Here is a 23,983-nt window from a genome sequence, read left to right as displayed (position 1 = left end):
TTCATTAAACCGTTTTCATCCCAATAATATTTTGCAAAGACTATTCTTGGTTCCGCCCCTGCCTTCGGCTTGTATTTTTCACGCCCTGGAGTAGAATCATAGAATAGCAGAGTTGGAAGGGGCCTACAAGGCCATCCAGTCCAACCCCCTGCTCAATGCAGGAACCCACCCTAAAGCATCCCTGACAGATGCTTGTCCAGCTGCCTCTTGAAGGCCTCTAGGGTGGGAGAGCCCACCACCTCCCTAGGGAACTGGTTCCATTGTCGTACTGCTCTAACAGTCTGGAAGTTTTTCCTGATGTCCAGCCGGAATCTGGCTTCCTTTAACTTGAGCCCGTTATTCTGTGTCCTGCACTCTGGGAGGATGGAGAAGAGATCCTGGCCCTCCTCTGTGGGACAACCTGTTAAGTATTTAACAAAGCAGTATAATAACTCCGTCGTTATTACAGTAAAAGTCACGTAGAAATCGCCGCCAGGCCTCGTCGCGTCCCCCCAATACGGCTCGCCAAAGGAAACGTCCCCACACACGACAACGGCTCCATGAACGAGAGAAGTCCTTTTATTCATTGCGCCGACGGGGGTCGGGAATGATTGGTTCTACCCTGCAGTATTTATCCTGCTTTGTCAAAAGAGCTATTTTAGTGCCTGCCCACATATGACAAGAAGGGGGGGGGGGGAGGGAGAGAAATAGTCCATTAATGTAGATGCAGTGGCACTTTCTAGCCAGAAGAGGGGGCTACTACCGGGCGCTGCTTAGGTCATTTCCTACTGGAGGCGCCGCCGGTTGGCCAATGGCAGAAGCAACCATAGAGTTGAGAAGGGGCGCAAGAGCGGCACCTGCCATTTCCTGTTGGAATGGCCAGGAGGCAATTAGGGGTGCCCCTTCGCTCTCTATGGGGCGAACTTCATTTGCCACCCAGATGCGGTAACGTCCACAAGAAAAGAGGGGGCATACGCCCGTTGGGATCGTGGCTTGGCCGAGTCACCGACAGCACAGAGCAAAAGGAGACAGAGCGAAAACATTAAAAAAGAGAGAGAGAGAGAACCGTCAAGGGCTACGGTGCTCGGACACGTCACCGGTGTGTTCTCAGGAACATCAGGGAGCAAAGAACGTTAATTAAAAAACACAAGCTTTCAGCCAAATAACTTGAGTTCAAGTCTAGCTGGAGAGTCAAAAACAAACCAACCAACAAAACAACATTCCAGGGAAGCTGGTTGCGAGCCCAGTGATGATGGGAATTGTAGTCCCGACACATCTGGAATGCAGCCTTACACGCTCGCCATCTTCTGGTGGGCAACTTGTGTTTTTCCGGATGTGGAGAGTGGACTACAACTCCCATGAGCCACAACAGCCAGTGGTGAGGGCCGGACAGTAAAAAACAACACTGAACACACACATACACATGTCAGGGAGGAGAGGTTCTAGTTTGGCCTGCAAAAACCGGATAATCTCTCCAACCTGAAAATGGGCAGGAGGAATTGGGGTTGAGATGTGCGCTGGGATTACTCGGGAGCAGCGGATCAAGACTGGGGGGAAAAGCTCTACAGGACGGGGGGAAAGGTGCACTCTTCAAAATGCTCAAAGTGGGGCAAGAACTGACATGGACCAGAATAGGGTCAGCCCCGGGGCCCAATCCAGGCTGCTGAACTAGCTCCCAGTTCAGAGGGAAAAGGGAAAAGGAGTGGCAGTTGAGACCACTAGGCTTGCTTGCCGTCCTCTCGGGGAGGGAAGGTGCTTGGCCCACTAGGCCTGCTCTCCTTTCCGGCCAAAATAGTTGCCGACCAGGGGACAGGGTCTTCGCCCGGGCATGGCCGACTGAAAATCATTTCTGCCAAGGCCACGAGTCCAAGAAATGCAGCGCGCTGCATCCCAAGCTGGCGTACGAAGAGGCCGCCACTCTCAGCACCTCCAGGAATCATCCATCTGACGGAGTGTAAGTTAGGAGGGATCGGGGCTGCGGCCTCGCTTCGGCCTCGCTTCAGCCTCTTCCTCTAGCAAAGACAAGGGATCGTTGGAGGTGAAGCGACATTTCCATCTTCCCGGACAGATGCGAGAAGGAAACACAAACACAAACGTCACGCATACACACACACCAGAGGAAAAATTGAAATTCCCAACTGCAAGGCGGGGGCCTTGTCCTGAAATCCAAGAGCCGAGGAATTCCTGCGGCGTTGATGCCAGTCCTGCCATCAACGGAGGCAGAGAGAGGGGGAGACAAGAGCTCAAAAGTACGCCATTTACAGCTGCCAAGAAGAGAGGGCACTTGGGTGATCGTCTTCTCTTCGAAGCGTCCTGGTATCCGGAGGCCAAAAGGGGCGATTCAGTCCTCAACGGGGAGTTGCAGCGCGGAGTACACCATGATGTGGTCCTCCTCTTTCCGCCGGCCTGCGAGGGAGCGGACAGCCCCAAAGAGAAGGAAAAAAAAGTCCATCAACCACCCAGTGAAGGTGAGCTAGGTCCCATACAACCTACGCACGAGGAGGTCATTGGGCTCTACAAAAAGCCTGCGTTAAAATCACACAGAACCACAGAATAGCAGAGTTGGAAGGGGCCTCTAAGGCCATCAAGTCCAACCCCCTGCTGAATGCAGGAATCCACCTTAAAGCATCCCTGACAGATGGTTGTCCAGCTGCCTCTTGAAGGCCTCCAGTGTGGGAGAGCCCACCACCTCCCTAGGTAACTGGTTCCATTGTCGTACTGCTCTAACAGTCAGGAAGTTTTTTCCTGATGTTTGTTGTACTGCTCTAACAGTCGGGACGTTTTTCCTGATGTTCTGTCGGAATCTGGCTTCCTGTCACTTGAGCCCGTTATTCCGTGTCCTGCACTCTGGGAGGACCGAGAAGAGATCTGTGTGACAACCTTTTAAGTATTTGAAGAGTGCTCCCATGTCTCCCATTCTCCAGGCTAAACCTGCCCAGTTCTTTCAGTCTCTCTTCATAGGGCTTTGTTTCCAGACCCCTGATCATCCTGGTTGCCCTCCTCTGAACACGCTCCAGCTTGTCTGCAGCCTTCTTGGAGCCCTCACTCTAACAGGGCTGGGGGAGAGTGAGAAAAGGGGGAGCTCTCTGACCTGAATCAGGCACACTGGAGGTACCGAATGAGGCCTTTTAACCGTGGCATGTTTGATATGAGCTTTCTTGTGTTTATGTAGGGGGTGGGAGGGTGGCACAGGCAGGCTTTCGGAAGGAGAGCCAGTTTGCGAGGGGAGTACAGGCCTCTCCACAGCACTTGGGCATTCTATGGGAAGGGCTGTAGCACAGTGGTACAGCCTCTGTTTTGCAGGGAGAAGGTACCAGGTTTGATTCCTGGCAACATCTCCAGGTAAGGCTGGAAAAACTCCTGCCTGAAATCTGTATGAGGCTATTAGAGGGAGAGGGAGCAGCTGCTGAGCTTTGCAACTAAGAATCCAGTGCCTGAATTTGCTTTGCTTTTTTCCTCCTCCCTCCCAACCTCCTTTCCTTTCGTGTCATGTTTGTTTAGACTGTAAGCTTGTGGGCTGAAGAAATATTTTTGTAAGCCGACTTGAAAGCCTTCTTTGGCTAATAATAATAATAATAATAATAATAATAATAATAATAATATGCTGGAGAGCTGTTGCTGCTAGTCAGTGTTGACAATACTAGTAGACAAACAGTCCGACTCAGTAGAAGGCAACTTCTGACGTTCCTACGCTGACTTCTCACTTTCGCCTTTTCAAGTGAAGCACTGGAGCCATGAGGACTAGTAACTTTTTGTTTTGTTTTCAGATGAAAGCTGAATCCTAAAAATGCAACAGACAGCTGGTTTGCTTAGGTAGAAATACAAGCAGTTCTGCTCCCTCCCTGCAGATGTAGAGCTCAGGAGGTGGATTCGGGGGTCGTTTCCGCCCTGCCCTCCCCAGGCCCCACGGCCCGCGCAGGCGTCGCGACCCTCACAGGAGAGGCAGGCGAGGATGCTTCCCAGGGAGCCTCCGGCCGTGAAAAAGGCCCACACCCCCGTGGAGAACGTGATGAAGAAGATGGGGATGAGGCTGGCCTCGTAACACGGATTGAGGAACGTCTAGAAACAGAAAGAGAAGAGATTTCAGGACCCGTCCGAAGTCGCAACAATTCCCTCGGTCTCCCAGAAGCCAGGGCACGGCTAAAGCCGCTTCCACAAAGCCGACTGCTTCGATTTATTTCCATGGCGACTGGTGTTTTGGATAATCCTCTGTCGTTCCAAAATACGGGGGGGGGGGGGGGGGGCTTCGCATGACTGTCCGTCTTGGCCAAAACGTCCCCCTCTTTGTTGAGGGCGAAGGAGCAAATTGGGAGGCCCGCCCACCACACTATTTATTTATTTATTTATTTATTTATTTATTTATTTATTTATTGCATTTATATCCCGCCTTTTTTCCTCCAAGGAACCCAAGGCGGCGTACAGAATCTTCCTTCTCCTCTCCATTTTTATCCTCACAACAACAACAACCCTGTGAGGTAGGCTGGGTTGAGAGTCTGTGACTGGCCCAAAGCCACCCAGTGAGCTTCTATGGCTGAGCAGGGACTAGAACCCGGCTCTCCCGACTCCCAGCCCAACACTTTAGCCACTACGCCACACTTCACAAGAGCTTGCATCAATGCCGCCGAAGCACCCGGGTGAGCGTGAAACGCCCACGAGAAACAAGCCTGGGTCCCGTGTGACGCTAATATGAGGGAACAAGCGTTGAAGGTTCTTCAAAAATGGCACATGACCCCTGTTCGTTTAGCACACATTCACCAGGAATTGACAAAATTGTGCTGGAGGGGATGTAAGGCAACCAGGTACCACCCAGCACATGTGGTGACCTTGTGCAAAAGTGGCGAAGTTTTGAAGCCTTTGGCAAAATGGATAATATACTTGGACAGCAGTTGGAGATAACACCAGAGTTGGCACTTTTAGGACTATTTCTGGGAAACTTTTGGACAGCAGTTGGAGATAACCACTTTTGGACAGCAGTTGGAGATAACACCAGAGTTGGCACTTTTAGGACTATTTCTGGGAAACTACAAAAACTGCGCCTTTAAGCCACTGGCTGGATTTTTGTTGGCTGCAGTCAGACGGTAAAAAGAAAAGAAAAAAGGAAGCAGGTCCTTAATGCACGCACAAAGCCAAGTCAGATAAGGTAAAGGTGACCCAGAGAAGAGAGCTGTCCACTCACCAGTCCGGAGGTGACCAGGTGACTGGCAACCACCAGAGCCAACTTCCAGTAGCGCCCTTTCTCGCAGGCGTCGAAGAAAATCGTCCCCCAGAACGTGTGCAAGAAAACTAACGCCATGGTGAGGAAGGCTGGAAGGAGAAGAGAAATCTTCAACATTTTTATTAACGATTTGGACGAGGAGGTGCAGGGAACACCTATCAAATTTGCAGGTGACACCAAATTGGGTGGGATAGCTAATACCCTGGAAGACAGAAACAAACTTCAAAGTGATCTTGATAGGCTGGAGTGCTGGGCTGAAAACAACAGAATGAAATTGAATAGGGATAAATGCCAAGTTCGACATTTAGGAAATAGAAACCCAATGCACAGTTACAAGATGGGGGATACTTGGCTCAGCAATACTACAAACGAGAAAGATCTTGGAATTGTTGATCGCAAGCTGAATAGGAGCCCACAGTGCGATATGGCTGCAAGAAAGGCCAATGCTATTTTGGGCTGCATTAATAGAAGTATAGCTTCCAAATCACGTAAGGTACTGGTTCCTCTCTATTCGGCCCTGGTTAGGCCTCATCTAGAGTATTGTGTCCAGTTCTGGGCTCCACAATTCAAGAAGGACGCAGACAAGCTGGAGCGTGTTCAGAGGAGGGCAGCCAGGATGATCAGGGGTCTGGAAACAAAGCCCTATGAGGAGAGACTGAAAGAACTGGGCATGTTTAGCCTGGAGAAGAGAAGATTGAGGGGAGACATGAGAGCACTCTCTTCAAGGACTTGAAGGGTTCATAGAATCATAGAATAGCAGAGTTGGAAGGGGCCTACAAGGCCATCGAGTCCAACCCCTTGATCAATGCAGGAATCCACCCTAAAGCATCCCTGACAGATGGCTGTCCAGCTGCCTCTTGAAGGCCTCTAGGGTGGGAGAGCCCACAACTTCCCTAGGTCACTGGTTCCATTGTCGTACTGCTCTAACAGTGAAGAAGTTTTTCCTGATGCCCAGCTGGAATCTGGCTACCTTTAAATTGAGCCCGTTATTCCATGTCCTGCACTCTGGAAGGATTGAGAAGAGATCCTGGCCCTCCTCTGTGTGACAACCTTTTAAGTATTTGAAGAATTTTCACACAGAGGAGGGCCAGGATCTCTTCTCGATCCTCCCAGAGTGCAGGACACGGAATCATGGGCTCAAGTGACAGGAAGCCAGATTCTGGCTGGACATCAGGAAAGACTTCCTGACTGTTAGAGCAGTACGACAATGGAACCCATGACCTAGGGAGGTGGTGGGCTCTCCCACATGAGAGGCCTTCAAGAGGCAGCTGGACCGCCATCTGTCAGGAATGCTTGAAGGTGGGTTCCTGCATTGAGCAGGGGGTTGGACTCAATGGCCTTATAGGCCCCTTCCAACTCCACTATGCTCTGATTCTATCAGAAGAAAGACGGTCCGGCTGCATTGTCACGTGGGACTGAGCTCCGACGCTCCGGGTTTGAAGGTTTCGGTTTGTGTTTACAAAGCCCTAAACGACTCAGGACCAGGACACATAAGAGATTGTCTGACCCTTTACTAGCCCGTTTGGATACCCTCTGGATGGTGCCATGTTTTTTGGAAATCCAGTCCATGGCGGCTTGAAAGAGGGCCTTTAGTGCCCACCCTCTGGAACTCCCTCCTGCCACGAAATAGTCACCAACTCTTCTGGGGTTTCAATGCCTACTGAAACATAAGAACATCAGAAGTGCCCTGATGCTGGATCAGACCAAGGGTCCATCTAGTCCAGCACTCGGTTCACACAGTGGCCAAACAGCTGTCGACCAGGGAACAACAAAGCAGGACATGGTGCCACAGCACCCTCCCACCCATGTTCCCCAGCAACTAGTGTATCTAGGCTTACTGCCTCTGATATTGAAGGTAGCACGTAGCCTTCGCCTCCAGGAATTTATCCAACCCCCTTTGAAAGCCCTCCAAACTGGTGGCCATCACCACATCTTGTGGTAGTGAATTCCACAGTTTAACTGTTCGCTGTGTGAAGAAGTCCTTCCTGTTATCTGTCCTGAATCTCCCACCCATCAGCTTCATGGGATGACTCCATTGGGTTCTAGTATTATGGGAGAGGGAGGAAAGGAAGGAAGGCCTCCTCCCATATGTACCTGCCCAGACCCTAAGGTCATCCTCAGGGGTCCTACTCCGTGAGCCCCTGCCAAAGGAAGTGAGGCAGGTGGCTACCAGGAGCAGGGTCTTCTCTGCTCTGGCACCCCGGCTATGGAATGAGCTCCCTAAGGAGGTTTGCCTGGCACGTACACTAGATTCTTTCAGACGCCAGTATTTTAACAGACTAAAAATTAATTTTAACTTTGCTGTTTTAAATTTGTATTTCTGTACTGCTGCTGATTTTATCCTGTTGTTTAATACTTTGAATGGTTTTAATTTTTGTGAGCCTCCCAGAGAGCTTTGGCTATTGGGCGGTATAAAAATGCAATAATTAAATAAATAAATAAATAAATAAAATGTCTCCCTCCCCACATTCTCCACACCAGGCATGACTTTGTCCACCTCTATCCTGTCTCCCCTCAGCCTCCGTTTTTTCCAAGCTAAACAATCCCAGCTGTTGTCACCTTCCCTCAAAGGGGAGATGTTCCAGCCCCCTGGATCATGTGAGTTGCCCTTTTCCGCACCTTTCCCAAGAAGCATACGCAACAAGGAAACCTTGTCTTCTGTCTACAGTAATTATATCCAGCTATTTAATTCATGAACCTACACGGTTATCATTTTGTACATCGCGTAGACGTTTCTTTCAACGGAAGCGACACATAAACACCGTTAAATAAATCATAAAAGCCACTACACACACACAACACTTTCGCTGTCAGTGCGCGTGCGTTCCTTTCTGCACACGCAGGGTGTGTGCAAGGAGGATCAAAATGGTCTTCGCAGTAGCCCATTTTCCAAACTGGCAGCCCCCTGCCACAGTATCGAAATTTGGGGTTCCCCAGGGAGAAGACCACAGAGATCATATGTAGCTAAGCAAACAGTAGAACTCCTTTTCCTTTTTACAGTATTTAAAGGTTACCCTAAGACGGAGTTCTCTGGGCAGATCACAACAAGAAGCGAAGCAATTAAGAACTGAAGAACAGAAGTAAAAATGCAGCAGTAAAATCAGTCCCAAAGAGTAAAAACAACGTAAAGGTAAGATAGATCCAAAGGCTGGGGATTTTTTTTAAAAAAAAAATAAAGGAATTGGCCAGGCACCAGAATGACACTAAGATGGGCTCCAGGATGCCACCACTAAAAAGACCCTCTCCATCCCATTGCCAAATGCTGCCCCCTACTCGGTGGGAGCAGAGCCTCTGAAAGTGGTCACAAGATCTGTGTAGATTCATGTGGAGACGGTTCTTATTCAGGCACCTCTTATTTCTCGCTCGGGAACTAGGAGCCAGCCAGTGTCTCCCTGGGAACAGATTCAGGGCACAATCCTATCGATTTTGCCCTTGGTGATCGGAAGCCCCCAAACTTCGGAGGCTTTGGGTCATTCAATGCAAGGCTTTGCCTCCCTATTCTCGCGCCCTGCATTTTTCGCTAGACGGGCATTTTGCCTGTCTAGCGAAAAATGCAGGGCGCGAGGATGTGGCGGCAAAGCCTTGGATTGGATGATCCAAAACCTCCCAAGTTTGTGGGGGTTGGTTTTTTTCGCCCATCTAGCGAGGACACTTTGGAGTAGGAGGGAAGGATACCTCACAGCCTACCTATTATTCCCGTATTAAAGAGAATATTCTCCCACGTAAAGGGAGATTAGAAACCAGGTTCTCCCGCTGTAACACACACCTGGGCCGGATCTCACCTGACGTGATGAAGTAATGGGGAGAATCCCCATGGATCCCTACGGTGCCCGGCCCGATGGAATCTGCAAGGATGTTGATGACCGAAAAGATGCCACTGATGATCCCGAAGGAGAGGCCCGACACTACAGAAGGGAGAGTTACGGACAAAGCCCCAATTATGGTGGAGCACATTTAGAACGGTTTCACCACATCCTTCCTCACCCCCAGCACCCCCCACTCCAAAATCAGCGGCAATCACGGTGGCCCTTTACAAGACAAATCGCACACCCCAGTGCCAACGGGAAAAACAACTCAAGGCGTCTTAACAAGGCAGATAAACCAGCAACAGGGTTGTTTCGCTTTGGGGAAGCGACTTTGAAAACGGAGGAGGCTGAAAAGGCAACTAAATTCAGAAGTGTAATCATCTTCCACTTTAGCTTTGTCAACAGCCATTTAAAGCTGCATTCATCCAGCCGAAACAGGGAGTTGGTTCCATGTAGGCAGCACAATTGTGAGATGTGTTGATCGCTATTTTGATGTTGTATTGGTTTTATTTCCTCTTTTAATTAATTTTATGTAACTGATTTATACTGTATTTGTTGTACTAATGTTGTTCCCCGCCTCTATCCAAAGGGAGAGGCAGGTAAGAAATATATTTATTATTATCTTCATCACCAAGGATAATGCATGGAAGGAACTTTTTATCATATATGGACTTGCAAAAATGCTAAATACTTTGGGAGGCAAATTCATTCTCTAATTCAGAAGATAATAAAGACCAAGATACAACTGAACCCGGAATATTTTCTTTGGGGCTTAATGGATGACCAGATGAAAAGGAACTATTGGACCCTATTTTTATATATATGATAACAGCAGCGAGATTATTATATGCACAAAAATGGAAAGGCTCAACATTGCCTACAATGGATGAACGGCTATTGAAGATGGTGGAGTTGGTGGAGATGGCAAAACTTACGTCAATAGTTAGAATCATAGAATAGTAGAGTTGGAAGGGGCCTACAAGGCCATTGAGTCCAACCCCCTGCTCAATGCAGGAATCCATGCTAAAGCATCCCTAACAGATGGTTGTCCAGCTGCCTCTTGAAGGCCTCTAGGGTGGGAGAGCCCACAACCTCCCTAGGTAACTGATTCCATTGTCATACTGCTCTAACCGTCAGGAAGTTTTTCCTGATGTCCATCCGGAATCTGGCTTCCTGTAACTTGAGCCCGTGATTCCGTGTCCTGCACTCTGGGAGGATCGAGAAGAGATCCTGGCCCTCCTCTGTGTGACAACCTTTTAAGTATTTGAAGAGTGCTATCATGTCTCCCCTCAATCTTCTCTTCTCCAGGCTAAACAGGCCCAGATAAGTCAACATCTAGATTTTTAACTGAATGCAAACCTCTTATAGACTTTTTGCAGGGACTAGAAAAAAAACCCAATTTGTTCATCTGTGTATTCAATGATTAAGAAGAAAAAAATTTAAGATAAAAGAGGGGAATTTTGATTTCTGTAATTATAGAGTAAGAGAATCAGACTCATAGAATAGCAGAGTTGGAAGGGGCCTAAAAGGCCATCCAGTCCAACCCCCTGCTCAGTGCAGGAATCCACCCTAAAGCATCCCTGACAGATGCTTGTCCAGCTGCCTCTTGAAGGCCTCTAGTGTGGGAGAGCCCACCACCTCCCTAGGTAACTGATTCCATTGTCGGACTGCTCTAAAAGTCATAACAGAAGATATGGTTGCATATTTTTGCTGCGGAGAAAATCGGAAGTCCATCTTAAATTTGTATGTTTTTATATGTTTTGTGTTTTTTATCTCTTATATGTTTTTTCCTCTTGTTTTGTGCCTTTAAGTTGGTGTTGTTTTGAAATAATAATAAAAAATTATACCACATCAAGGATTAACGCATGGCTGTTTTCAGTGGGAACTCTCACACGCCTGGAGTGACGCATGCGATCAGATGTGGCCTGGCGCACACTCACCATACGCCATCTGTTTGATTGAGATGGGAGAGCGCCCGTCTTCGCTGATGGTGACCAGCCCCTCGTCAGCTTTCCTGGATGAAAAGGAAGCAAGGAATGGGTCAACAGTTCCAGGAAAGAAATGGCAGACCAAAGAAAGCCACAGAGCGTCGACTATGGGGCGGTAAAGAAATGTAATAAATCATAAGAATGTGCCATGCTGGATCAGACTGAAGGTCCATCTAATCCAACACACTCTGTAACTACCACTATCTTGCCACACACACCCCTCGAAGTCTACTGCGACATTTAAATACCCCCACTGCAACTCCACTGCTCCCAATTCCAGTTTTCCTCCTCTTTACAAATGGGCTCACCCTACAAAAGCCCATCTTTACTGGGCCCCTATGGGATCAGAACAAGATCTAAGTGCAACACAGAACCTTCACCAGCTGACTGCCAGGAGCCCCGACAGATGATATCTATCTTACGTTTAACCTCGTCTCTACATCCATGGGGACTAGCGACTTAAAACAAACAAACCAGATTATTATTATTATTATTATATTTATTTGTATACCGCCTTTTGCCCAATACTGGGCCTCAAGGCGGCCTTACAAAGTTTAAAACATACACTGCAAAACCTAGGAAAAGATATATATATATAAATACTGTATTTCGTAATTGTGTTTTAACCTGTTGGGTGTTTTATTGTGGTTTTAATTTTTGTGAACCGCCCAGAGAGCTTCGGCTATTGGGCGGTATAAAAATGTAATAAATATATATATATATATATATATATATATATATATATGTTTAAAATACACAACAAAATTATAAGTCATTAACATAGATGGAGGACCAGATTATTCTCCAAAGGCCTGCTGGAACAAACAAGTTTTAGCCTGCTTCCGAAAGCCCATCAAGGAGGGAGCCAGCCTAGCTTCCCCGTGGAGCAGCCACCGAGAAGGCCCTGTCCCATGTTCCCACCAAGCGTGCCTGTGAAGATGGTGGGACTGAAAGAAGGGCTTCTCCAGAAGATCTTAAAGCAAGGGGGGCTCATAAGGGAGAAGACGGTCTTTGAGATAACCTGGACCCGAGCCATATAGGGCTTTATAGCTCATAACCAGCATTTTGAATTGTGCCCGGAAATAGACTGGAAGCTAGTGGCGCTGTTTTAACAGGGGAGTTGTCTGCTCCCTGTAACCAGCCCCGGTCAACAATCTGGCTGCAGCTTTTTGAACCAGCTGGAGTTTCCGAACACTCTTCAAAGGCAGCCCCACGTAGAGCCCATTACAGTAATCCAATCGGGATGTAACTAAGGCATGTGTCACCGTGGCCAGGTCCGGCATCTCAGGGATTCTCAGAAGAATTAAAAAGCCCGCAAAATGCACGGCAGATTTCACTTCTGACCTGAGATCCAAATCAGACAGAAGTCTGAATGATACCCCCTCCCCAAAAAACAACACTGCTCTAAACATCTGAAATAGCTTCACTGTTGAATAATCCGATTCAGATGTGTTTAAGTGCATACAGACATCGGATCATCAGAACACATTTTTTTAAAAAAAGATACAGATATGAATACAAAGCCAGCATGTGTCCATAAAGTTAACACAACCCCAAATCTATAGAATAAACTTCAGATTCTGAATATCTGACTAAAATAAGGGAAATTATATGAAATCACTCATGAACTTAAAAGTTCTAAACCTCCCTGACAAGATTTCCCCCACTAACACCAATTACTTCTTAGTTTACAAAATCTGTACACCACTTCGTATCTAAAACAGATTTCAGAGTGGTGAACATTAATAAAACAGTTTGAGGGGGAGATTAAAATGTCATATTAAAATTGTCCTTTTTAAAAACAGAACACCAATAAAACCCATGGCTGTTGGTTAAGGAAGGCTTCTTGGAACAGAACTGCCTTTGAAGTGGGATTGCAATCTAAAATCGGATCCAAATATCATTCCCTCAGGACATGATACAATGTGCTGGTTTTGATCTTTAAAGCTTTAAAAAGTTTGGGACCAAGTTACTTGAAGGACCGCCTTCGCCCATATCAGCCTGCCCGCACTTTAAGGTCTGAAAGAGATGCCCTTCTCATTTGCCCACCTGTGAGAGCAATTAGGTGGATGATCACATATGACGTAGCCTTCTCCATGGTGGCCCCACACCTTCGAAGCAAGCTCCCATCAGAAATCCTCCATGCCCCATCATTACCGGCTTTTAAGAAGGTCTTGAAAACACGATTTTATCTTGGCCTTCTCTTGATACGACTGTTGCTGCTGGTTTTATTGTTTTTATTGCCATTTTATTGCTTTTACATTTTTACTGCTTTTAACATTTTAACTGTTTTCATGTATTTTAGTGCTGAGAGCCACCTTGTGAGGGCTTCTGCCCTGAAACGTTTTAAATAAACAAATAAATACAGTGAAAGCGATTTTAAAAACTTTCCCCTTGATGAAACTGACCAGTGCCCATATATATATACATTTGTGAACCGCCCAGAGAGCTTCGGCTATTGGGCGGTATAAAAATGTAATTAATTAATTAATTAATGGAGAAATCCAGGATTTTATCTTAGGTCTAATTGGACAGCACTTTGACCCAAAACAAAAAAGGAGTAGCCCTGAAAGCCGGCCAAGAAATGTTTGAAATAAATAACTAAATAAAATACAAAGGACAACGTATAATCATACGTACACGATCTTCCACCTATTTTAAAACGAAAGGACAGGCATGTTCAGAACCCAGCCTATTCCATTATCTTCCTTTGAAGGATCACAGCTCCCCCACAAAAACGGAAAACCCGGGAAGACGTTAGCATGGTCCTCTAGAAAACAGCTCTGTTCACCCTCCCAGAACTACAGCCCCAGGGCACTTTGAAGAACCATGACACTTCAACCAGGCTGGGCTATTATTATTATTATTTATTTATATAGCACCATCAATGTACACCTTGAAGGGCGTTCTTACTTGAGTAGCTTGAAGTAGCCAAAACGGAAGGCTTCCTGCAGCAACACCGACACCGCCGCCCCGAACATCAGGAGGCCATGCTGCAGACGCCCGTCTTCTCGGTCGCTCAGATGCACCGAAATAAACCAGATGGAAGAAGCCAGGAGGAGAGAGACCAGCCAGAAAAAGGCCCTGGGTGAACAGCAGAGACAGAGAAAAACGTTCGGATGGCTGGTGATGCACGAATGTGGAAAACCACGAAACCCCACATTGTACCATCTGTAGCAATCCTGAAAATAGCATGATTTTACTTATGCGGCCTTAGTGATGCCACTTGCCCGTGTCGTGGCCCCTGGTTGCCGTATTGTTATTACTAATAACATTTCTACACCTGCCCATAGTAGAAGCGCTGCAGGCGGTTTGCAAAAAATTAAAACATTAAAAAACGATGCACAAAATTTAAAACCATAAAAACAGACAACATACAAAGACCTAGGAAAAGATATATATTTTATATATATATATAAAAGACCTAGGAAAAGATATATACATTCCAAAACAACTTAGTGCACCGTTCACTTGCCCAAGAACCAGGCAGGACGCAATCCCGTGCGTGTTTTACCAGTAAAAAAGGCCCTACAGCTCCCATTATACACCAATCAACTATGCTGGAGGTTGTAGGGCTTTTCCCCCTCTAAACATGCATAGGATTACAACAGGATCTACTAGGAAAAACATTGTTTATTTAAATTGTTTTTAGTCGGTCACATCATTTTAATTTCTCTCTGTTAAATCATTTAGACTATTTTTTATGCTGTGTTTTGTATTTTTATGGAATGTTGTAAATTGCCAACAGAGCTTCGTCTATGGGGCGGTATAGCAATAATAATAATAATAATAATAATAATAATAATAATAATAATAATAATAATAATTAATCATAATCATAATGATTGCACTTTAAGCTGCTCTGAGCTATGACTCATTTTCCACCTCCGAGGCACTAAAGGGAAGTGTGGTCACCACAACTCCCATCACATGCCTCTTTGCGGGCAGGAAGGAAAGATTGCAACGTGAAAGAAAAACAAACAAAAAACTGGAAAGTCTAGATCTGAAGAGGCACTGCATTCCTCTTCATAGAATCATAGAATAGCAGAGTTGGAAGGGGCCTACAAGGCCATCCAGTCCAACCCCCTGCTCAATGCAGGAATCCACCCGAAAGCATCCCCGACAGCACCATGTACATTGATGGTGCTATATAAATAAATAATAATAATAATAATAAGATGGTTGTCCAGCTGCCTCTCAAAGGCCTCTAAAAGGCCCACAACCTCGCTAAGTAACTGATTCCATTGTCGTACTGCTCTAACAGTCAGGAAGTTTTTCCTGATGTCCAGCCGGAATCTGGCTTCCTGTAACTTGAGCCCATGATTCCGTGTCCTGCACTCTGGGATGATGGAGAAGAGATCTTGGCCCTCCCCTGTGTGACAACCTTTCAAGTATTTGAAGAGTGCTCTCATGTCTCCCCACAATCTTCTCTTCTCCAGGCTAAACATGAAAGGAAAGTGGTTCATAGAATCATAGAATAGTAGAGTTGGAAGGGGCCTACAAGGCCATCAACCCCCTCCTCAACGCAGGAATCCACCCTAAAGCATCCCTGACAGATGGTTGTCCAGCTGCCTCTTGAATGCCTCTAAGTGTGGGAGAGCCCACCACCTCCCTAGGTAACTGGTTCCATTGTCGTACTGCTCTAACAGTCAGGACGTTTTTCCTGATGTCCAGCTGGAATCTGGCTTCCTGTAACTTGAGCCCGTTATTCCGTGTCCAGCACTCTGGGAGGATCGAGAAGAGATCCTGGCCCTCCTCTGTGTGACAACCTTTCAAGTATTTGAAGAGTGCTATCATGTCTCCCCTCCATCTTCTCTTCTCCAGGCTAAACATGCCCAGTTCTTTCAGTCTCTCTTCATAGGGCTTTGTTTCACACGTGAGAAGTCTTTCCTGTCACATTGGCCTGGTTCAGAAGACACCTTAAACCACGGCTTTAACCATGGTGGTTAAGCCAGAAAGCTGGGCCGTGTTCAGAAGACACCTTAAACCATGGCTTTAACCACGTTGAGTAAGGCGTTTTGCTTTATCCACCGTAGTTAAAGCCATGGTTTAAGGCGTCTTCTGAACGGGGCCAATCTCGACAAAGCATGAAGAGGTTTGCTCCAGAGCCCTGGATTCTCACATGGGAAAGCAAGCTGTGGGTGTTCTGCACAAGCGCGTGATGGGACCCTGCCCGCCGGCCACTTCTTTCCAAAACTCAATTGGGCAAGCTCGTCATCAGTTACATTTCGCCCAGCCCTTTCCCAACCTGATGCCCTAGAGATGTGCTGCACTACAACTCCCATCAGCCCCAGCTAGCACGGCCAGGCATGCAGGCAGTTGCCATCTAAAACATCTGGAGGGCATCTGGTTAGGGAACGCTGGGCCCAGCTAAGGGTAAACACCCACAGGGGAATAAAGTGCTCCGTCTTTCCCTGGTCCTGGGCGTGACTCTCCTTCCGGCATTCGTTCAAAGTCCTTTGCAGGGGAGAAGCCAGACTGTGGTCCGGAAACTTCAGCAGGCCCAAAACAGGGCAGCAAGTTTGCTAACAGAAACTGGCCAGCGAGGTTATACGATGCCAGTCCCTTTCCGGCCCGATTCAAAGCGCTGGTAAAACATTCAAAGCCCTAAAAGGCTTAGGGCCAGGTTACCTGAAGGAACGCCTCCTCCTAGATACACCTGCCCGGACCCTAAGGTCATCCTCAGGGGCCCTTCTCCGTGAGCCCCTGCCAAAGGAAGTGAGGCAGGTGGCTACTCAGAGGAGGGCCTTCTCTGCTGTGGCACCCCGGCTGTGGAATGAGGTTCACCTGGAACCTAGCTATGCTCTCTCCGGCACCAGGTGAAGACCTTTATTTATTTACTAAGACATTTGTGTACCCCACCCTATATCACCTTTCTATGTCCCCTCCCCAAGCAGTTTTAACAGTCCAGTTTCCAACTCTAAAATCTGCTCTCGCCCTTCAGATCTCTGCACTGCTGCTGGGATTGGAGTCCGGTGGCACTTTTTAAAGATATTGCACTTTTTAGCCGTTCTGCGTCCTGTTGAGTTTCCGGCTGCATTTTGCGTTTTTTTCATTTTTGTGAAGTTCTGTCTAGCGAGTGGGATAGAAATCAATAAGCTTCTCCAAGCACCTGTCCAGAGCCTCCCCACCCCATACCTACACCCCCCCCTGCAAGACCCTTCATGACAGAGCCAGGGGTCCAGAGCATCTTCCCCCATCGCTTGGGGGTCTGGTCCAGTTAGACCCCCTTGCTGGACCTGCTCCAGAGCTCCCCTCCCTGGGAAGACCCACCACCACCACCACCCTCGAAGGTCCCTTCCAAGAGACCCCCACCCTTTCCCGACCCCACCCTTTTGCCCCCCCAAGTGCTGCCCCCTAGGGGCTGCTCCTGGAACTGCTCCCCCCGCCCCTCCTTTGCCCTGGGCTGACCCGGCCACCAGGATGATGACGCGCAGGGGGTCCCCGGCCACGGTGAGCAGGCAGAGGGCCAAGGCCGGCCCGAAGGCGATGAAGGTGCAGCCGAAGAACACGGCCGCCCCCATGGCCCCGAGCAGCGGCAGGCGCAGCGCAAAACTGCTCGGGCGGCGACGCGTAAGGAAAGGAGGCCGGGCCGGAGGAGGAGCAGCAGGCGCAGCAGCCCAGCTGGGAGGACAAGGAGGGCGGGGGAGGGAGGCGGCCAATGGGGAGGAGGGGGCGGGGCCGCACGGCCACGGGGCGGAGCCGCAGCCCTGCCCTCCCCAGAAGCATCATGGGAGTTGTAGTCCCGCAGGGGAATAAACAGAGAGGCATAAAGGTCTAGAGATGAGATGTAGCGGGGTATTCAGAGATAACAGTCACCGCCTGGTTGGTTTGTTTATTTATATATTTATTATATGTAATATTATATAATATATAACCTTTGTCATTTATTTATTTATTTATTTATTTACAATATTTATATACTGCTCCCCATTGAAAATTTCGGAGCGGTGTACAAGATAAAAATAAAATAAAAACAGAATAAAACACTTTAAAATAGATTTTAAAAGATGCAAAATTATATACTTTAACACCGCCCCTGACCCGTAGCCCCCCTCCCAAGGCAGGTTCCACGGGGCGATCGCATTCACACGTGCAACCTGCGCCTCTGCGTGGAGGGAACGCGCAATCCGGAACGCGCGTCGCCAGGCGCTCCCGTCCCCTCCCCTCCCTCCCCTCCCCTGCAATGAATAGCTTAGGGGACGGATTTGTCGCCCCCCCTTCTGCTCACGTGATCCAGAAGGAGCCCAACATGGCGCAGTCCTAGGCAGCTTCAGCCTCCGCGAAGCCCAGGAGGGAGGTTAAGGCAAAAAACGGGAGGGGCGAGGGGGCGTTGCGCTGCATTGCACAGAGGAGACGCAGCCAGGAGTCCGGCCGGTGAGTGGTGCGGGTGGGGTGGGGTGGGGGGACACTGCTAGGCTGGTTCAACGGGGGTGGGGGGCACTCAACCATCCCTCCCTCCCTCCTTGCAAAATTGCCCCCCCAAAGTGCACCCAAATTTGCCCCCCCAAAGTGCACCCAAATTTGCCCCCCCAAAGTGCACCCAAATTTGCCCCCCCAAAGTGCACCCAAATCCCCCCCAAAGTGCACCCAAATCCCCCCCCAAAGTGCACCCAAATCCCCCCCCCAAAGTGCACCCAAATTTGCCCCCCACCCACCCAAAGTGGCTCGCCCTTGGTCCTCCCAACAAAGGGGGCACCCTTCTGGATCGGGTCCCTTGCTCAATCCCAGAAGGGCCCGCGGAGCAGGGAAGGATTCCCCCCCACCCACCCGCACACACACCGTCCCCCTCTTCTCTGGTGCCTGGTGAGGCTGGGGTCCTGGGTGGGGAGGGGGCGACTCCAGGCAAAGGTGGGAAGGTGAATCCCAGCCCGAGGATGGAGAAGGAGGCAAGCAGGGACTAAAAGCCCCCTTCTAGGACCTTCCTAGATGGGGATGGATCATCATTTGGGGGTGGGGGGATGGAGGAGAGGGGGATGTTTCCAGAGAGCACCTCCCTATAAGGTCCACCCTGAATTCAACCTATTGAGTCATAAGAACATCAGAAGAGCCTTGATGCTGGATCAGACCCAGGGTCCATCTTGACCAGCCATCGGCCAAGGACCAACAAGGCAGGACATGATGCCACAGCACCCTCCCGCCCATGTTCCCCAGCCCAGCATTCTGTTCCCACAGTGGCCAGCCAGTTGCTCCAACAGGAAGCCCATGAGCACAACAGCATCCTCCCACCCATGTTCCCCAGCAGCTGGTGCACAGAGGCGTACTGTCTCCAAAGCCATCAGGGCTAGTAGCCACGGATGGCCTCCTCCTCCAGGAATTGATCCAGCCCCCTTTTAAAACCATCCAAATGGGTGGCCATCTCACTACATCTTGTGGCAGTGAGTTCCATAATCTAACTTTGCGCTGTGTGAAGAAGTCCTTCCTTTCATTTGTCCTAAATCTCCCACCCATCAGCTTCATGGGATAACTCTGGGTTCTAGTATTATGAGAGAGGGAGAAAAATGTCTCCCTGTCCACCTTCTCCACACCAGGCATCGTTTTGTCCACCTCTATCCTGTCTCCCCTCAGCCTCCTTTTCTCCAAGCTAAACCATCCCAGCTGTTGTCACCTTCCCTCATAGGGGAGATGCTCCAGCCCCTGGATCATGTGAGTTGCGCTTTTCCAACTCTACAGTATCCCTTTTTTTTTAAGGTGTGGGACGTATCACTGGGCCCCAAACCCCCATGGTCTGCCCCAGCTGTGAGGCGATCAGGGGGGGCAGGCTAGCTTCTTCGGAGTGCTTTTCTGCAGCCAGTGATAAGTTGGGAGAAGGGTGTTGTGGTACATCACACACTTTGTGCGCACTAGCCCTGGTGGCTATGTGCTACCTCAAGTATCAGAGGCAGTAGGTCTGTATACACCAGTTGCTGGGGAACATGGGCATGATTGTCCATTGTGTAAACAGAGTGCTAGACTACATGGACCCTCAGTCTGATCCAGCAGGGCTCTTCTGATGTCCTTAAGATCCTCGGTCAACAGTCCAGGACAGTAAAGGGAAAACATGACAGAGGTGTACAAAATTATTCCTGGTGTGGAGAATGTGGACAGGGAGACATTTTTCTCCCTCTCTCAAAATACTAGAACCCGATGGGGTCCTTCCATGAAGCTGATGGGTGGGAGATCCAGGACAAATTAGAGGAAGGACTTCTTCACACAGCGCAGAGTTAAATTATGGAACTCACTGCCACATGATGTGGTGATGGCCACCCATTTGGATGGCTTTAAAAGGGGGTTGGATCAATTCCTGGAGGAGGAAGCCATCCATGGCTACTAGCCCTGAGGCTATGTGTTACCTCCAGTAGCAGAGGCAGCAAGCCTATGTACACCAGTTGCTGGGGAACATGGGTGGGAGGGTGCTGTTGCACTCAGGTCCTACTTGTGAGTTTCCCACAGGCAGCTTGGTTGGCCAATGTGGACACAGGATCCTGGATAGATGGGTTTTCACTCTGATCCAGCAGGCCTCTTCTGGTATATATTCTAAGCCTGTTCTCATATCAGGCCTGTCCAAGGCTTTCATCCTAAACTTGGAGCTGCGTTGGAGAGTGAAGCGCTTTTTTTCGGCGCATCAGAATCTGCTGAGTCACACCATGGGTCCATCTAGCCCATTATTCATGACACTGGCTGGCAGCAGCAGCTCCGAGGTTTCAGGCAGGAGTTTTTCCTGCCCCACTTGGGAGATGCCAGGATTCGAATCTGGGTCTTTCTGCCTGCAGTGCAGGGCTCTATCGCTGAGCTTCCGCCCCTCCTAGGGAGAGCAGGGCGGGTAGCTAACGGAAGCCTGTGTGTACGTTGGGGTAACCTCTTCCCCCCCCCCTCTTTTCCTCGCAGTGATTCCTGACGGAGGGCCCCGGTTTTGCCATGGTGAAGATCTTTGTGGGGGGCCTGTCTCCCGTGGTCACAGCCGAGGAGCTGCGGAAGCTCTTTGAGCAGTACGGGCAGGTGAACGAGTGCGACATCTTGAAGAACTTCGCCTTCGTGCACATGGAGAAGGAAGACGAGGCCCACCAGGCCATCAGCGCCTTGCACAAGAGCGAGTTCTACGGGGCCCACCTGACGGTGGAGTACGCCACCTCCAAGATCCGCAACGCCACCAAGATCTACGTGGGCAACGTCTCGGCCAAGGCCACCACCTCGCAGATCCGGCAGCTCTTCGAGAGGTTCGGCAAAGTGGTGGAGTGCGACATCGTGAAGAACTACGCCTTCGTCCACATGGCCAAGGAGCGGGAGGCCATGGACGCCATCTTGAACCTGAACGACACCCCGCTGGAAGACCAGAAGATCTTCGTCACCCTCTCCAAGAGCAACAGCTCCCTCCGGGCTGCCAAGGGAGCCGCCGTGGCCACCCCACCCCCCGCCGCCGCCACCCCCAGCTACTACTTCTCCCGGGGGCGTATCCCTGCTGCGGCCCCGGCCTACACCCCGTACTGTCCCCGCACGTGGTACGACCGAGAATACTGCGACCGCTACTCCTACGAGCTCTACGACCGGGCCCGAGCGGCCTACGACCGGGCCTTGCCTGCCGCTGCCGCCGCCGCCGCCGCCACCCCCCCCGGCCGCCTATAGGGAAAGGAGCCCCGTGGGGAGGCGAACAGCAACGCCCACCGCCGTCGTGACCCAGTACGCTGACCCGTACGCTGCCGCGGCCGCCGCAGCTGCGGCCGCCGCCACCGCCGCCAACCAGACATACAGCCAAGCCTACAGCCAGCCCGGGTATGCAGCAGCGGCCGCTGCGGCCGCCACCTACTCCCAGTACAGCATAGGCACCGCGTACAACGTGGCAGAATATTATGAGCGGTACGCCAGCGCCTACGCCGCCCAGTACGCCCAGACCTTCTGAGGGTGTTGTGTCCCTTTCACCAGTAAGTGTCCAGAAATCCTTGGTTGAATGGGGAGCGAGGGGGCAGGGGGTGTACCCCCCCCCAGCATCTGTCTCTACCCCATATTGGTGGGGGGAGAAAATATTAAAAGAAGGGATAAATATCAAGCCCCGGCCAAATCCACCCCTCCCAGAGGCCACGTCCAGCCCCCAAGGTTTCTCAGAGGGCCACGCCCCTTTCCCTTGGCCCCGCCTTCTTTCTCTCAACCACCAATCATTTCGTGGCTCCCCGTCTTTTTCGCATTCCCCCCCCCCTTATTCTAAAAGTCTGAAACACCTCTGGCAGGAAGAGCCTTAAGCTACGAGACGCTGGTATTTTGATGCTGGTTTTTGCCCCGCCCATTTTGCTTTGCCCATCGCTAGACCACGCCCCTCCTCGCAATTTCACCTGACACCCCCCCCCCCCGGAACTGGAAGAAATCCGACACCCCTTCCCGAAGTATTACTCTCCCGTCCCGCTGTCCTTCCAGCGAACGCGATGTGGAATCCATTGGTTCTCCCCCTTCGCTGCTTTTTATCCTCACAACAGCCCTGCGAGGTAGGTTAGGCCGAGAGATGTCGGCCGGCCCTGCATCACCCAGAAAATTTTGCAGCCGGGTCAAGCATTTTGGACACCGTTTCTTGTCCCGCCCTCTACCCCAAATCGGAAATCCATTGGCATTTATTCCGGCTTCGGCCCTGCCCGCCAGTAGAATGGGATCCCCCACGATTTTCTCCGAAGCTGAACGCCGCTCCCAGGGGGGAAAGATTCCCCCTCCTCTGCTGTATCGTCTCCAGTCCCGATGCGTGTGTATGTGTGTGAATATATATACATATACGACTGCACGCGCCTAAATTGTGTAGATTTCTTTTCAGGCTCCTCCCAGGCAGCGCTGGAGCGGTGTCTCCAAGGCCCATTGCTGCGCATACTCTAACCTGCGCTGACATTTTCCTTCGGCTGCCTTCCAAGGTTGGTGACGCTGCGTTTTTTGGTTCTGCCTCCCCCTCCCCCCTTTTCTTCCTCCTCTCTTCCTTTTTTAAATTTTTTTTTTTTCTGTTCCGATCCGGCCGTTACCCCAAAACCGCCCCCTGCTTCGAAGAGCCGGCGCCCGCCTCCCGCCTCGCCAACCCCGCCTCGCCAACCCGTGATGACGCCGAAGACGCTTTCGCTTGCAGAAACGTGCCCGGGTTTCCCCACCCCCACCCCCCCCGCGCCCAAACTCTTCCCCCGTGCCGCCAGCGTTTGCAACCCTCCGCCCGGCCCGCCGGCTACATCCTTTGCTTGCTCCATGTCGTCGCGTGCCGAGTTCCGATCCCGCAGCCGAGTCGCCGGGCTGCGTCGCCGGGAAGGCTCCTTTTGCTTTGCAGTATTCCTGGGTACTCGGACTTGATTTTAATTATCGTTGTTCGCCTTTGTACAAGTGATTAACAGAGTTTGTTCTCGTCACGGCAACTTGTTCACTTTTTATTTTCTTTCAATGTGGATGATTAAACGGCTTTTACAGAACCTACCGCGTCTCGTCGTCAAATCAGCGTCGCTTTAATGGTATCGCCCCCCCCTCTGCCTCCCCCCGCACCCCCAATCTGATCTGCTCCGCCCCTCTTTCTGCATGGGGGAATGGACCACTTCGGCCCTGCTGTGACTTCCGTCTCCCGCATTTCCGCTTCGGTTAACTTCCCCCCCTCCCCGAACCCTGTGCTTTGCGTAAAGAGCCGTGCCGCCTCTGTGCCGCCTCTCTCTCTCTCTCTCTCTCTCTCCCCCCGTCTCTCTCGGCTCTGCTGCCACCACTGCCACTAACTCCATTTCAAGAGTTAGGGAAAACGTTTGCAAGAACCCCCCCAAGCCGTGGCTTCGTACCGCTTCTGGATTCCGTCTCTTCGTCTTTTAAAGAAACGTCGGGGCTGCCCGGGCCGAGCGCCGGATATTTTTTTTAACGCTGTTTTCTTTCCCCTCGTTGACTTTCTCTTTTTGTGGACAGCTGTTTCTGGAAGGCGCAATGGGGAATCTGGAATGCCCCACAAGCGGGCAAAGCTGACCTGAACCACCGCCGTCCGTTCTGCCCACCGGCCAGCTGACCAGAGTTCGAAGCTTCTCCGGGTG

General features: G+C 50.2%; 1 protein-coding gene and 1 pseudogene across 1 annotated transcript; one reads left to right on the top strand and one right to left on the bottom strand.

Moving 5' to 3' along the window:
- Positions 1-542: 542 nt before the first annotated feature.
- On the bottom strand, positions 543-17,570 carry APH1A (aph-1 homolog A, gamma-secretase subunit). Its single transcript, XM_063145748.1, has 7 exons — positions 17,400-17,570; positions 13,902-14,072; positions 10,941-11,014; positions 8,977-9,099; positions 5,156-5,283; positions 3,915-4,038; positions 543-2,385 (listed from the first exon to the last, which is right to left on the bottom strand). The coding sequence occupies exons 1-7, from the start codon at positions 17,510-17,512 to the stop codon at positions 2,321-2,323; spliced, it is 798 nt and encodes a 265-aa protein (XP_063001818.1). The 5' UTR covers positions 17,513-17,570; the 3' UTR covers positions 543-2,320.
- Positions 17,571-18,229: 659 nt separating this feature from the next.
- LOC134411993 (RNA-binding protein 4-like) lies at positions 18,230-22,992 on the top strand (annotated as a pseudogene).
- Positions 22,993-23,983: the final 991 nt, after the last annotated feature.

The sequence above is a fragment of the Elgaria multicarinata genome, chromosome 21 (genome assembly GCF_023053635.1).
Source record: "Elgaria multicarinata webbii isolate HBS135686 ecotype San Diego chromosome 21, rElgMul1.1.pri, whole genome shotgun sequence".
In the NCBI taxonomy this organism is placed as follows: domain Eukaryota; kingdom Metazoa; phylum Chordata; class Lepidosauria; order Squamata; family Anguidae; genus Elgaria; species Elgaria multicarinata.
The sequence above is the reverse complement of the archived record's forward strand: the minus strand, read 5'-3'. Positions and strand labels throughout refer to the sequence as shown.

Bases quoted from the DNA above. Each gene is read 5' to 3' on its own strand.
- APH1A (XM_063145748.1), bottom strand. From the start codon at position 17,512: ATGGGGGCGGCCGTGTTCTTCGGCTGCACCTTCATCGCCTTCGGGCCG. The intron at 14,073-17,399 runs GTCAGCCCAGGG...CTGTTCACCCAG, and splicing joins GTCATCATCCTGGTGGCCGG to GGCCTTTTTCTGGCTGGTCT. The intron at 11,015-13,901 runs GTAAGAACGCCC...CTTTTCATCCAG, and splicing joins GGCTACTTCAAGCTACTCAA to GAAAGCTGACGAGGGGCTGG.